Here is a 16653-nt window from a genome sequence, read left to right as displayed (position 1 = left end):
AATTCAAAATTATATTTTAAAGAAATAATGTTGTTTTTAAAATACATGCTGTTGATTGGATCAGCCGCTGCTTGGACTTGGTCTGATATCTTTACAGCCATTAACCCATGGAGACTTCATGATTTAGTACGGGCTCAACAACATCCAAAACTCCAGGTAGGTTAAACAACATAGTCTTCATGATTAATGTGAGCTAGCTACTAGCTTAAACCTGATCTATGTGAGCTAGCTACTAGCTTAAATCTGATCTATGTGAGCTATCTACTAGCTTAAACCTGATCTATGTGAGCTAGCTACTAGCTTAAACCTCATCTATGTGAGCTAGGTACTAGCTTAAATCTGATCTATGTGAGCTAGCTACTGGCTAAAATCTGATCATGTGAGCTAGCTACTAGCTTAAATCTGATCTATGTGAGCTAGATGCTAGTTTAAATCTGATCTATGTGAGCTAGATACTAGTTTAAACCTGATCTATGTGAGCTAGCTACTAGTTTAAACCTGATCTATGTGAGGTAGCTACCTGTTTAAACCTGATCTATGTGAGCTAGCTACTAACTTAAACATGATCTTTTTGAGCTAGCTACAAGCCTGAACCTGATTTAATTGAGCTAGCTACTTGCTTGAATCTAATCTATGTGAGCTAGCTATTAGCTTAAACCTGATCTATGTGAGCTAGCTACTACCTTGAACCTAATCTATGTGAACTAGCGACTAGCTTAAACCTGATCTATGTGAGCTAGCTACTAGTCTGAACCTGATCTATGTGAGTTAGCTTCTAGCGTGCATCTAACTATCTAATATTCTAATAATCCTAGGCTGGATAAAGTAAACCTCATCTACTAGAGCTAGCTACTAGCTTGAACCTAACTATCTAATATTCTAATAATCCTAGGCTGGAGAAGGTAAACCTCATCTACTAGAGCTAGCTACTAGCTTGAACCTAACTATCTAATATTCTAATAATCCTAGGCTGGAGAAGGTAAACCTCATCTACTAGAGCTAGCTACTAGCTTGAACCTGACTACTTGTGTAGAGAAGTTGACTGAAGTTGGTATTGACAGAGTTCTAAATCATGAAGGTAATTGATTTGAAACTTTACACGTGTTAAAGGAACTGTCGACAGGATTTCTAGAGAGTAAGACCCTCCATTTTTAAAAGTTATGTTCACAAGAAACTTTTTTTCTTGAAAAAATTAAGATTTTACCTTGTTTTTTTTTCTTAAAAATAGATGGAATCTTTTTTAGAACACACAATAGTTCCCGCATTTCATAGTCAAGTTACGCTTAGGAATTCCAATAAAAGCTATTTTATAGTATATTTTAAGGTTATAGAGCAAATTACGTGTTTAGTCATAGAGCAAATGAGGTATAGAGCAGATTGAATATAGAGCAAATGACAAAAAAAGGAACACATTTTTGAGAGGTCAAGTTTAAAGAGAATATGAATATGAGGCTACTACTTTCTATAAATAAATAGAAGCCCCCTGATGACTGTTTAGGGTGGTTCACTTTGTTTTGTCCAACCAACGAAGCATTTAAATATGAGAAATTCTACCCTGGGGAGGATACTCTTGTGGATAAAATGAGGCTCCATGTTGCAAGAGGTAATTCAGAAACAATGTTTGTTTACAAGGGATGTAAGATTTGTCTGAAATTATTTTACAGAATCAAAATTGTATCTATTCTATAAATTAGATGTAAGGCATGTGGTTGTGCAGATATGAAAACATTTTTACAAAATCAGAAATGGTTTTCGCAAATAGGTTTTTATAAATTTATAAAATGCGAAAAAAAAACAGTAAAAGTGAAAAAAAAATTTAAAAGCACACTTATAAATAGAATCGCGGCGTGACAATCGGAGTTTTAAAAAAATGTCCAGAATTAAAAAATATAGAAAATTGGGCAAGATATTGTCAAAAATCGAGTTTTTCCCAAATCTTTAAATCTTCAAGATATCAAATAGCTTTTGAGAAATTTAATTTTCACGTTTATTGTTGATTTGTTCTTTCCTTCTAAATCATTATGAACCCATTCTTCCGCCAGCCCTTATTGATCTGGTTGAAAAAGATGCCATAGAATTCTTAGTAAGTTACATACTTGAAGATCTTTCATTTAGAAAAGGGCATTTCCGATTCTTGACATGTGGGAGATATCGTCGTTTTGAAAAAGTTTTAATTCTGATATTTTTCCTTATTGTTCTGAAAAGGACTGGAGGCTTGCCACTGTGATTTTCTAATTCCTTTTTCCTTTTAACCCTATGTCGTAGACCTTAGATATTTCAAACTATGAATTTTGTTAGATAAAATAGTTTAAGTTTGAATTATCAAAGGTTTACACCTTCAGGTTGAAAAGATTTTAAGATTAGAAAATTTAAGTTTATTGCAAAAACTCAATTGATAATTTCTGATTGTTAAAGGATGGTTTAACAGTTCTGAGTTTAAGAATGAAGTTACCTACAAATCTCTTCTTAGTAAACGGGATATTAGAATCAACGTTTACTCCACCAAGGGAGACAATGTAAATATATAAATAGTTTTAAAAACTTAAAGTTTCATCGTTTTAAAAATTATCTGGAAAAGCATATTCTTTTAAAACCAACTAAAAATATCAGCAAATATTTGAAGCCCCCGAGATTGAATTAGATTTGAATTTGGCGGAATAAGTTAAACTAACTCTCTTGCACCAAGAGTTAGTAATAGTCTTAGTTCATTTAAAAGTTTCTGACATAGTTTTGAATCTAAATATTTATATTTCCGTTTCTAAAAAAGTTGACAATTTAATTACATGCTGTTTTACATTTATAGCATTTTTATATATCTGTATTGTAAACTGTACAGGGATTGTTAGAACTTTGTATTAACATTTTTGTATTTACATTGTAAATTGTACTGAGATTGCGAGAACTTTGTGTTTACGGATTGATTTTTTATTATTTTTCATGAAACTATAGTGTACTTTATCATTATTACTCACTTCATCGTGAATTTCATAATGAACGTGCTATAAAGTAATCATCTTGCTATAAAGTTAAATTAGCTGTACATTATTATAGCACTTGTGCTATAAAGTTTTGATTGGTTCCGTGGGTTACTTATAAAGCATAATTAAGTATGGAGTGTCAAACGTGAGGCATACAAGATGACCGGTTTATTACAATAAATAGTGATGATTTACTTCTTTCAAAAGATCTGTAACTATCGAGTGTTGAGCATTGAAAAATACAAAATCAAAAATTACTGAGGGGTATTTATTACGGGAAAATCGTTAAATAATTTTTCCGTAGAGCAGATAAATTGTGGATTTTCTTCTGTGGAGGATTTTATTCTGGATTGGAACCAGATTACCATAGATAAATAAATAAACATAGATAGCTTATGTACGCAAAATCACCAAGAATTGTACAGTCCGCGAACTCATACTTCTAGGGGTCAAAGTGTACTTCAATGATAAGCGGGGTGGTTTGGTGTTTTAATGGATTTTATAGAATAGAGTGTAAAATAACTCCGGGAATGGAACTTTTAAAACATCTCTGTACATTTATATCTTTCAAGATGTCGTCTTATGCGCAATCTATCTTTATCTATGCAGATTACGCTTGACTGCTTGTATAAGCGCACTAGTAAGATAAAACTATTTTATCTTCTAATGATCCTATTATGACATTTGATGCTTGAATGCAAAAACCCATTTTAAGTGTCCTCCAATATGGATAAGGCTGTAGCATAACTAATTTATCTTAATAAATCCATCTAACTCTAATCCATCTAATTCCGTTTATCATTACCCAGGCACCTCTGACCACTGCTAACGGACGTCCTGTGTTTAGTACAGATTACAAGGCTAGGAATGGTATGATCCATGTTTTATCTGAGGTAAGATTTCACTTAAACAATTAAATAAATTTATTTTAAAAATAGATGAAGGAAATATCTCTCAACAGCATTGAACTTTTCATAGAAATATGTTTTAAAGACTGAATGATCTTACCATGCACCTCTAAAAGAAAACTATATTATCATTATTATTATTATTATTATTATTATTATTATTATTATTATCATTATTATCATTATTAATTATTATTTCAAAGGAACTGAGTTAGAAATTATATTTTGGGGCATTTTCATTCAAAATATGTTTCACATACCAAGTAAATGGCCCTAGAAAGATTTCAAAAGTTCCTCTTTTTCCTTGGCAACCTGACAAAATCTTGAAACCCATATTTCTTAATCAAACTCTGAAAGGACCGTCTCCAGAAAGAGAAAATCTTAAAAATTTAACCTCCTTGAGATTGGAACTTTTGTCTGTATAATTGTTAATCTTTAACGCTTCATCTCGATATCCAATGTGGGAACATTTAAATTGATTCCTCAATTAAAATTATAACCATCATGGGAAATCAGCAAGGAATAAATCTATTCCGTAGAGCTGCATAATATGAAGATCAATACTTGATCCTGAGAATTACAAAACAAAATGTCGTAATTCATTCCTGCCCGGCGGAGACACACAGCAAAAACAAGGTCTGGTGGCCAAGTGGCAAGCACTCTGGCCGTAGTAAATACGAAATGTTTTTTTAAAATCTAGAATTTAAATAATTTGTTTATCAGGAAATGGCACGTTGTTCTTATATTTGATATTTATTTCTGGTGTTTAGGTCATGTCCTCTGTCTATGATCGTAGTGGATCTGTGATATCTGAAATAGACATGTGCTGTCCTCAACATTCATATCTTATTGAACTCTTTCAACGTGCAGGTAAATATTAAATTCTTGCTACTTTTGATTTCAGAAGTTTCAGTTATGTTGTGAGGAAGAAATCCTTCTATCGTAACCGAAGACATGGTTTAATGTCATTTTTTGAATCCAAGCCCATATAATTTTTATAACCTATCTTCTTCGATATGATAAAACAAGACATTCATATGTTGTGCATAGTCGGTAAAACGGCTGGACCGATTGGGCAGGNGTCAGTATTATAGGCTTAAAAAATTCTAATTTATTTTTTTCTAGATTTAAAAAAAAAATTCCACGGGCAACGCCGGGCCCTCCAGCTAGTAATGTATATAACCGAAGGAAGATGAAAAGGCCTAAGATAGAAGCTAAAAAATGAAACCATTAAACGTAGGAAGATCGCCAAGCAACTTGTAACCCTCAACTCAAAAAAATTTCAAAATGATACGAAATTACTAATACATACGAGCTAATTACCTCTTTGCTCCTCTAGCTTTGATTTTACGCCCTTCAACTTTATTTGGTTGCATGTTAGATATTTAAAACTGTTTGCTTTTCTGAAAAGCTGTAAATATGTAAATAAATATCAATTATGAACTGAATATGATTTTTCTCCAATAGTAGAAAAAATTGTTTGTCTAACCATTGTCTATCAGAAATATGAATATTTGAACAAATATATATTTATGAATAAATGAACATTTATATTTAATAGGAATATATGACGCTGTTCATCAGGCTGACCCTGTCACCTTCCTTGCACCGGTCAATGCTGCTTTTGACAGGTCAAATATAGTCATGGTCACGGTAAAGGTTAAGTCATAATAACGGTCAAGTCATGGTCACGGTCAAGTCATGGTCACAGTCAAGTCATGGTCACGGTCAAGTCATGGTCACTGCCAAGTCATGGTGACGGTCAAGGTCAAATTATGGTCACGGTCAAGGTCAACTCATGGTCACGGTCAAGGTCAAATCATGGTCGCGGTCAAGGTCAAATCATGGTCGCGGTCAAGGTCAAATCGTTCTCGTCCCCAAAATTATATTTTTCACCCGAGAATTTGTCTCTCCAGTATTCTCTAAAAAACGAGTTTTTACAGAAAAAGGTATCACGCTAGAGGACGAAAACCTATAACTTAAATTTTGAATAATTCTTTTAATGGTTTTTTTAATCTGAATACAATTTTTTAATTTTTCTTTTGGTCTATTAAAATTTTTTTCCAACTTTAAAGGCTAAAATTTGTCATAATGGCTATTCAAAATGTTTACCATGGACCTCTGGAGGGCGGTTTGCTAATTCAAAAAAGTCCAAAATTGATCATCCTAAGTGGGTAAGGGTGTTAACCAAACCTTGATATATGTATGATAATAAAAAGAAAGAGCTCATAGTACACTCTAAAAGAAATCTTTAACATGCTATTCGAAATATCGAACTATCGCGAAAACATTTTGAACCAGAATGATAGGAATATCACACAAACTTTTAAATCTCTAAAATTCTTCTCGTACTTTAGATTCCTAATTTCTAAATGCCTCTAGTAAATTTAAATTATAGAAGAAAATGCATGCCAAATATTTTTGATAAAATTGATTTGTTTTTTAGGATTCATCCAGACTTCCTGAAGGAACTCAAGAAGAATAAACCACTTTTAAAGAAGGTCATTCATTTCTATTTTCATCTTAAGATTATTTTTTTTCCAATCTTTGGAATCAATATTGGAAGGATTTTATATCGATGCTTTTTCTGAAGGGGTACTTTAGATATTTAAGAAATTAAGCTAAATATTTTCAATGATTAAAACAAATCTTGAAGAAAAAAATTGGAAAATTTTCAAAAATTAAAATCAAAAAACAAATATGTAATTTTTAGCATACTTTAGATGTTTAAGATAGTGAGCTAAATATTTTTAATTAATGGATTTCAAACTTTTTTATTCGCATTTTAATAACACTTTAAGAAATAAACAAAATTTGAGAAATAAAAAGAGTATCTTTTAAACCCGAAATATAAAACTATAATGTATCATTGTGGTCGGATAGCTGCAAGATTCTCAATAATGAACAGATAGACAACGGGATAACCCTCAAATCAAAACCGATAATGCAGAGAAACTCTTTATTTCCTAAAAAATGAAATGGATAATGACATATAAATTATTACAATGTTTTATAATTTTTATAATGAAAAGATTCTTACGATCTATTAAATGATATGTAGGTCAAACCCGTCGGGGAGTCCTAAGACGTTTTTTATATATTAAAACTTCTGAAAAGAATGACAATTAATTATTAACAAAAGTCACTAATTCTTTATATGAAAATATTCTGTTCACAATAATAAAAGTGTTTAGACTCCGTTACCGGAGAACAAAGAAAACGGGGCTAAAATTGGTTTGGTTTGGTGTCTCCGAGAGGGGATTTCAAGTTAAAGGCGACATTACATGGATGGGCGGGGGGTCTTATGGTTAATGGTTGACAAACATATAGTTTTGTGGAAGGCTGAACCAAACCAGATTTTTTTCTGAAAGGATGCACTAATTTGAAAAAATGAGCTCAATATTGTCAATGAATGGATCTAATCTAAATCGATTTAAAAATGTTTAAGTCTTTCCCTCTCCAATTAGATCTGTTTATTTAAAAGTTTTCATTTAAAGGAAGAGTTCGCAAAAAACGAAATTGGCTGAAAAAGCTTAATGCCCAAGAGCACAGAGTCTATGTAAATTTAATAAGTTGCATTATACTACAGTGATAACTAGAAAACTGTTGAATAGAAAGGCGAAATTAAAGCAATATTAAAGCGAAGTGCATTTGATGTTGTTTAAAGCGAATAGCTTTACTAGTAAACAACGCAAAAAAAACTGTGCCCCATGTTCATCGCACATTTTAAAGTCATATCTTGAGTTTAAAAGTCGACTTTCTATTCCAGGTTACCACTGTACACAAACCGTAATTTAATATATTTAACTAATCATTTGAATATTACAGTTCATAAATTCCGGATTTGATTCGGTTCATTCGGAAATAGTTAGAAGATAAAATATTTGTATCCTATTGACAGCGTAAAAGGTACAATTGTGAATCAGGGTTGTCCTCCTTTAACAGGAAGGTCACTTGAAATTACGTACACAGTCCGTTAAAGCCTTTGAAAATGTATTTGAAGAATGAAGGTTGCTGAACCTTAATCAAATATTGGTTTTGAATCATGTTGTTTGTTAGAATATAGAAAGGATGCAGAGAAAGAGACATATTGTGATTTAAACTCAGGACATTTGGTTAGATATATTATACAGGGTTTCCCACTAAACATGATACATGAACAAGAGGTCGTCTTTGATCTTTGAAATCTTTATCTGAGGACAAAGTATGTCACGGTGGACTGGGGTCAATTTTAATTCGAACCGAACCAACCACTTTTGACGCTCAGCAAGTACCGGCCCAACTTTATATTATTCTGGCTTGGTTCCAATTTTGATGGCGCGGCCAGACTTTTTACAGTACCCGGCTTTCATATACCTATTTGACTTACCCCACTATCTTAGTTTAGTGCGAGTATCGTAATATGTAACGTTTTCAGGAGACAAACCACAATATGTAAAGTTTTCAGGAGACAGACCCCAATATGTATAGTTTTCAGGAGACAGACCACAAAATGTATAGCTTTCGGGAGACAGACCACGATATGTAAAGTTTTCAGGAGACAGACCACAATATGTAACGTTTTCAGGAGTCAGACCACAATATGTGAAGTTTTCTGGAGACAGACCACAATATGTAAAGTTTTCAGGAGACAGACCACAATATGTAAAGTTTTCAGGAGACAGACCACAATATGTAAAGTTTTCAGGAGACAGATCACAATATGTAACGTTTTCAGGAGTCAGACCACAATATGTAAAGTTTTCTGGAGACAGACCACAATATGTAACGTTTTCAGGAGACAGACCACAATATGTAACGTTTTCAGGAGACAGGCCACAATATGTAAAGTTTTCAGGAGACAGACCACAATATGTAAAGTTTTCAGGAGACAGACCATAATATGTAAAGTTTTTTGAGACAAAGAAATTGAGTTCTAGCCACAAACTCTAAATATTTTCTAATCCTTTTGTATTTGCAACCCAATAACGTAGACCTTAGATATTTCAAGTTATAAGTTATGAATTCTGTCAGATCAAATATTATAAGATTGAAATATAAAAAGGTTTACACCATCAGATTGCCAGAATAAAAGAATTTGAAAGTTTGGGCTTTTGACAAAGACTTAATTATCTTTTGTCATCCGATAGCTTTCAAATGTCAGAGACGACCTTTGAAACGAAAATCATTATCAACTGTCATGTTTAGTGGAATTCTCTGTAGTATGATTAAGATAATATGTTCCCACACTCCGGTTCACAACGATATATCTTAAACACTAAAAGCTTTTTCTGATCAAGTATGAATTACATATCAATGTTTATAATTTTGAAAACAAATTAATTGTGATTATATTTTTTGCACAATATTGATTAGGCAAAGGTTATAAGGGTACCGCTGTTAATCAGATAATGTCATCTTTGCATGGAGGGTCGCTTGAAATTACACTTAAGTCCCCTTAAGTGGTTTTTCATTGGTCAAACTGCTTTAAAGTTGATTCGATAAAAGACTGAGTTGAACTGATTCTATATCTGCAGGTTCTAGTTGAACTGATTCTATATCTGCAGGTTCTAGTTGAACTGATTCTATATCTGCAGGTTCTAGTTGAACTGATTCTATATATGCAGGTTCTAGTTGAACTGATTCTATATCTGCAGGTTCTAGTTGAACTGATTCTTTATCTGTAGGTTCTAGTTGAACTGATTCTATATCTGCAGGTTCTAGTTGAACTGTTTCTATATCGGCAGGTTCTAGTTGAACTGATTCTATATCTGCAGGTTCTCGCTGGTCACGTGATTCCTGGATCCTGGTATACAGCTGGATTATTTACTGGAGATAAACTAAAGAATTGGAATGGAGATTTCATCACTGTAGACAAGAATCAAAATGGAGAAATCAGGTTTAAAACAAATTCGAAAACTTACATAGGTGTCGGAGCTATGGATTAAAGAGGGGTTTGTAAATCATAAAATATACACACTAAAAAGTTCTTTTTCTATTTTAAGCAGTTTGTAAAAATATATATGCATTAGATAAGACAAGTGTTTTCTAGTACAATGTCTTCCACCACCGTGTGATTTCTATTGAATATATATGTTGTTCTATAATTTATATCTTAATGTCGACAACCCCAATTAGGCCATTAATTAATTTTTGTAATTTCATGCCACCAAGAAATGTTTATAGCAGAATTTAAAAAATCTGCTTAAAATAGTTTCGCTTTTCGTTTTATGAAAATCCGCTAAAGAACATTTTTAATCCTTATAATTAAGGGGAGTGTTCACGAAAAATGAAAGAGGGTATAGGCTTACGGCGATAACTAATCGCTTTTGTTCGCTACTAATCTTTCTTCTATCTGTTGCGTCTATAATGAGAAAATTGTTAAAAACGTCTCATACCGAAGAACGTAGATTCCTTACAAATTCAGAAAGTTGCAACATACGACTCGGATCGTAACAGAATCAATTTAATTCCAAATAAATCATTCAGATATTACAACTTATAGTCATCGATTATTTTTCGACGCATTTGTATATAGTTTATATTTCATGATATTTTTTACTTGCTATGATCCGAGAGTGACTTTTGAAAACATTCATTCCTGATTCGAGGATTTTGATAATGAAGACGACATTTTCCAATATTTTTCATTTTGTGTTTTTAAAAATTAATATTTCGCTTACAACTTGTTTTCACGACTGGCGCATTCCCGGAAACTATGGAAAATGTCGTCTTAATTATCAAAATCCTCGAATCAGGAATGAATGTTTTCAAAAGTCACTCTCGGATCATAGCAAGTAAAAAATATTATGAAATATTAACTATATACGAATGCGTCGAAAAATATTCGATGACTATAGGATTTAATATCTAAATTATTTAATTGATATATTGATTTTTTACGATCCAAGTCGTATGTTCCAACTTCCTCAATTTTTATGAACGCTTCGATCTTCGGTATGAGACGTTTTTAACAGTTTTCTCCATATAGACGCAAAAGATAGAAGTAAGATTAGTAGCGATCAGAAGCGATTATTTATCGCCGTAAGCCTATATCCCCTATCATTTTTCGCGAACACTCCCTTTAATTTTAATAATGAGCAGAAAATTTTGCAGATAGATCAAATCAAATCAGTGTTAAGAACTAATACATTTATCAAAAAGATGGGGGCAAAGTGCCCCAAACGTCTGTAGTAAAAGTATAGGTCTTTTAAACATATTTTTTTGTCTTTCAACAAAATACTAATTTATCGCATCGCATTCAGATTTACTGGAGCTGAGAGTAGTTTGACAGATGTAACAGCTGCTAACTGTTCAGATTTACTGGAGCTGAGAGTAGTTTGACAGATGTAACAGCTGCTAATTGTTCAGATTTACTGGAGCTGAGAGTAGTTTGACAGATGTAACAGCTGCTAACTGTTCAGATTTACTGGAGCTGAGAGTAGTTTGACAGATGTAACAGCTGCTAACTGTTTAGATTTAATGGAGCTGAGAGTAGTTTAACAGATGTAACAGCTTCTAACGGTGTTGTTCATTCCATATCAAACCTATTACTAAGCAAGGTTAACAAATAAAAATATTCACTAAAATTTGTAATATGTAACAAATTTTAAACATTTTTTTCTTTGAATTGAATTCCTTACAAAGGAATTGAATCAGTTACTACAAACTCTGATTATTTAATCCCTATATCTTTGCAACCTAATGTCGTAGGCTTTAGATATTTCAAAGGAGTTGAGTTTTTGCCACAAACTCTGATTTTCTAATCTCTATATCTTTGTAAACCAATGTCGTAGACCATAGATATTTCAAACTATTAATACTTATAGATAAAGTAATCTAAGTTTGAAATATCAAAGGTTTGAACCATAAAATTACCAAGATATTGGAATCAGAAGATTTTAGTTTGTGATAAAAACTCAATTCCTTTGAATTCTGGTAGAAAAAGTCTAAGTTTTAAATATCAAAGATTTACACCATCAGGTTGCAAAGATTTTGAGATTTGAAAATTTAAGTTTGTGACAAAGACTTAATTTCTTTATATCGAGAAAAAAAACTTTTCAGTTCTTCGTTTTTATTGTAAGTTTTTTTATAGGAAACTGAGAAGGAGGTCTTTATGATTTTGAAATCCTTGAATGGACAGAATGAAATCTGAGGATACAGATTAGCCTGGACCTATCGCTACGGATAGGACTGTTCTTTTATGAAATAAGGGTATATTAAGGGTTTAGTAAATAGCTGATTTTTTAAAATTTTATCATTAAATCTGTTGTTATTAAGTTAATTTAAGGGCTGTACTGGATTATAACAACAGTAGGAATTTTTCCTCTTATCTTGATTTCTAATCCCAGAAATTGATGTAATTTTGTCTTACAATATTTGAAACTTGAGCACGAATGTTTTGCATGTATTTAAAACAATGCCTGTGAGGGTGGGGGAGGGGGGCAGATATGTAAATTTTTCATAAAAACTAGAGCAAAAACTACATACATGTATAAACGCTTTTTTCTCGCATAATTTTGACACGAACTTTTGCAGAATAATTATCGTTTAGGTCCCATTATATTCAAATAATTTAAACAATTTAAAAATCTGCTTGTTTTAAAGATATATTCCATATTTTAAGTATAGTGTACAGTGTATAACATGTTTTTAGCACACTTTAAAGTTGTTCAGTTAAGACATTTATATTTAGATTTAAGATGAAATAGCATATTTACACTTTTTAAATAATGTAAAGGCCTGAAATTTTGCTCAATTTTAACCTTAACAAGCTAGATTTGATTAGAGTACAGAAATTAGAAATTATTGATGTTAAATTACATATTTACTTAGATAAAATATATATTTAAGAATAATAATCTTTTTTTTGTGAGAGATGTGAACTAGTATCATAATGTCTAGATATTTATACAGGGTTCACCATAAAGTACGTGAGTTTAATCACGATTTTAGGTACTTTCCCAATGGCATTTTCCCAAACGGTAACTTCTTAAGGGTGTTTTCCCAAATGGCAGCTTCTTAAGAGTGTTTTCCCAAATGGCAGCTTCTCAAATTTTCCAAGCAGCAACTTGTCGCAGCGCCTCAGAAAGCCTAGCCTAGCCGAACCTTTGGGAAACTGCACATTTGGGAAGTTGACACTTGGGAAGTCGCCCTTGGGAAAATGGGTTTGGAAAAATACTTAACACTTAATGACGACCTTCGTTGGTTCTATCTGAGGCTAGATTTTGTCTTCTGTACTAAATTAAACTTTGTCACTCATAAAATAAGACTGAATTAAGATTGTATCAAAAGGTTCCAGAAATTTTATATTTACCTCACTTAGCATCTGCACTTTCACTTTGAAGTCTTCTTATTTGTGGGAAATCCTGTATTTATTGGAGACAATATGCAGTTACTGATCAATAACTTTAACAAGTGTACATTTTGCAAACACTAGCTGTTAGATACAAAAGGAACATTGAGGAACTAAATTCTCTCCAAGACCGAAGTAAAAACTTGGTTGGATCGTGGGTATTCATTCTCCTATTTGGTAATCTAATTTTATCAAAAGTTTTGGCTACCAAATAGTTTATTCTTTAATTTGAAAAGTATATGTACACTAACAAGAAAGTCACACTTTTAAGGAAGTGTTGCAAAATTTTGCAAAATAATTTTTTACTAAAAATATACAAACCTGGTAAATATTGTTTAAAACACAATACGAAAGTTAAAACCTTATTATTATTATGAGCTAAAAATGAGCAATAAATAAATGAGTCAGTCACTAAAAATGCGGCAAGTTTTGCAAATTATTCATACACATTAATCGTTTCAACCGGTCAAAATAGTTTTTTCATGGCGCAATAAAAATAAAATGAGGACACACACACTCAAAATAGCTTTCATAGCCATTTTCTTTATTTTATATTTATAAAAATCCGTTTAATCAGATAAAATCCAGTTTTGAAGTTGACCCAGCTGTAACTGTTAGAGAATAGTAGATTAAAGTTGGGATTAGACTTAAGCTTTCCTCCCCCCCCCCCCCCCACCCAAACTCTGAATTTATTCAACAGTCTAAAGGAGGCAGCGGGAAAGAAAGGGTGTGGGAGGGGGGGGGGAGAAAGTCAGAAAGTTATATCATTATAATATTTATATATATATATTGTGTATATTATATGTTGTATTTGTTTTGCTTTGTTTTGATGGTTGGAAGGTTTTTTTGCATTTGTCAACTAAAAATTTTAACCTTAGAAATTATTTTTGAAATTTCAAACACCATAAACAGTGAACATTATTTATTATTAATTACAAATTTGGGGTAGAAACTGGGAAAGTGAAAATGTTTCAATTATGGGAATTAGTGAAATTATTAAGACGATTAAAAAAAAAATTAATCAAAATATCGTTTGTTTCCAAATGCTGAATAATGCTCATTTAATTATATTTTGATATATCAGGTGTTTTTAGAGCTAAAAGTCATTTTCGTTCCAAGAAAAGGATTGTTTATGGGAAGAAAATTCCCAAATAATGTTTTTAATTAAAGGGACGTATTTTGAAGAGACTCTGCATCTAAATAGTTACATACGCGATTCACAATGGTGCCCTTTAAACATTTATCTGAGTAGCTATATATATTCAGATTCCTTATGAGATAAATTCTGTCTTTTGTTGTCTGTGTTGTATAACTCCTTAAGAGAGATAACGATTTAGAATTATCATTTTTTCCTGGTTTCCTTCAAAGTTAGTTTCCAAATCTAATGAAAGGTATAACTGGTCTGGGTTTACTCATTAATCTAGTGATAGATAAACAGACAAACAGACAGACACCAAGACAGACAGAAAGACAAGACAGAAAGACAGACAGTCATACAGACACGCAGACAGAAACCCAGACAGACTGACAACTACCAAGACAGACAGACACGGACATACAGACAGACAGACAGACGGACAAGGACAGACAGAGCAGATATATAGATAGATAGATAGACAATGAAAAATTACTATTTGATGAGAAATCAGTATTCAGTTATAAAGATACTGTCGTGTAGTAAACAAGGAAATTAAGTATTTAAGACGATGAGACTAGGTTTTGGTTGTTATCATGCGCGCTAACCGGACATTTCCAGTTATGCCTTGCGCGACTTTCGCAGGTGAAGATTGGAGAGTAAAGGGTTGGCTGGTTCAGAATAAATAAACGGTTTGGTTTAATAGGTTGAGTTGACCCCAACATACTCTTGAACATTTTAGGTGAACTTTATTTAGATTTAAATTATTCTTTGATATTATGATTATACAAAACTTTAAAATATTACTTATAATTTTCACAGAAATTTTTATACCTAGCCAAATTAAGTTAACAACGGGGAAAAAAGCAAAAAAAATTAATTTACGCTAAAATCCTCCGTATCCTCCCACTGAAAGATGTCCCAATCTGGAAGGATGAACGTTAAAAAATCTCCGTCAAAAGATAATCCAGAAAACTAAGTGGATTTTGCAAATTTTGTTGGTACTGTTCGTATATTTGAAGAAATACAAAAATGTACACAGTTCTAAAAAACAAAAGTATCAAACGTAAAGCATCAAATTGATAAAAAAAAAGTATAACATAAGTCTGAAAATTAATTAAATTCCAAGCAATTTAGACAAACTTTGACTTTAAGGCCGCTTTTACCATTAATACAGATTTTTCTTGGGAAAAATTAATGAAATTTTTTAGCTTTGACAATCCATAAACCTTCACTGTTTAATGGACAATAACCCTTCACCATGGGGTCAAGCAGGGGAATTGCCACAAAAATTTTTAGGCCTGATTGGTTCCTACGTTTTGAGGCGTTTATTGGATATCCAGACACCCAGACATATATGTATATATAAATATATATACAAGTATGTATATCCAGACACCCAGACATATATGTATATATAAATATATATACAAGTATGTATATCCAGAAATATATGTATTTATAAATATATATACACGTATGTATATACAGACACCCAGACATATATGTATATATAAATATATATACAAGTATGTATATCCAGACACCCAGACATATATGTATATATAAATATATATATACACGTATGTATATACAGACACCCAGACAAACAGATAAGCCAAATTATAGATATAGATGGTTATTACAAAATTATCTTATTATTTTCTTTTCCTAAATATCCCAATAAACATGGAAGTTAAGTAATATTGTCTTTGTTCCGTGCGTCATTAAACCGCCAAAACAATTTGAGTAGTATCCCAAACAATTAACAATTAACATCTGAAACTGCTATAGTCTCGGGAATTCCAAAATGTAGTCTACCATTTTTGAATGTCTTATCGAGACATCTGCCCAGATTTCAATTCATTTAATATCAATTTTTTTTAAAGATATAAAGAAGGCAGACCATATTTAAAAGAGCTTGCAGATGAGACATACTATCTTTAAATAATACATTTTTTGATCATTTTAAATAATGAAAATCAAAGACAATGTTTAAGTCGTCTCTCAACCCTATATAATCATTACTCTGTAGCTTCTCTGGTTAGCTCTATGTTATCAGTTTCCTCCTTAACTGTGTATGAAGTACTCTAAACACGTATGTACATTGTGCACTGTACAATTTACAATGTTTGAGTACGTAGTCGTACAATGGCCAATAGTACGCTTACATTGTTTGCATAGAAAGCTTTACACTAACTTTTATAAAATACACAAATTGGATCTGTGAACTTTTTTATAAGAAAGTAAGAGTAAATTTATTTTTATTAAAAGGGAGAATAACGTATCTTCCATCAA

The 16653-nt window shown here is 31.9% G+C and overlaps 1 protein-coding gene across 1 annotated transcript; it reads left to right on the top strand.

The window, feature by feature from the left end:
* LOC111697083 (transforming growth factor-beta-induced protein ig-h3) lies at positions 1-12386 on the top strand. Its single transcript, XM_023466961.1, has 11 exons — positions 1-156; positions 970-1078; positions 1499-1603; positions 2416-2516; positions 3788-3871; positions 4657-4756; positions 5448-5517; positions 6333-6387; positions 9643-9764; positions 11343-11427; positions 11961-12386. Exons 1-11 carry the CDS (start codon positions 28-30, stop codon positions 12018-12020), a joined length of 1020 nt encoding a protein of 339 aa, XP_023322729.1. The 5' UTR covers positions 1-27; the 3' UTR covers positions 12021-12386.
* The last annotated feature ends 4267 nt before the right edge of the window (positions 12387-16653 follow it).

This window comes from Eurytemora carolleeae, unplaced genomic scaffold, assembly GCF_000591075.1.
Source record: "Eurytemora carolleeae unplaced genomic scaffold, Eaff_2.0 scaffold208, whole genome shotgun sequence".
In the NCBI taxonomy this organism is placed as follows: Eukaryota; Metazoa; Arthropoda; class Copepoda; order Calanoida; family Temoridae; genus Eurytemora; species Eurytemora carolleeae.
This window is presented reverse-complemented; position numbering and strand designations above follow the sequence as displayed.

Coding starts and splice junctions, on each gene's coding strand:
- LOC111697083 (XM_023466961.1), top strand. CDS start 28: ATGTTGTTTTTAAAATACATGCTGTTGATTGGATCAGCCGCTGCTTGG. Junction 1,079..1,498: donor CAGAGTTCTAAATCATGAAG/GTAATTGATTTG, acceptor ATGACTGTTTAG/GGTGGTTCACTTTGTTTTGT. Junction 5,518..6,332: donor GTCAATGCTGCTTTTGACAG/GTCAAATATAGT, acceptor TTTGTTTTTTAG/GATTCATCCAGACTTCCTGA.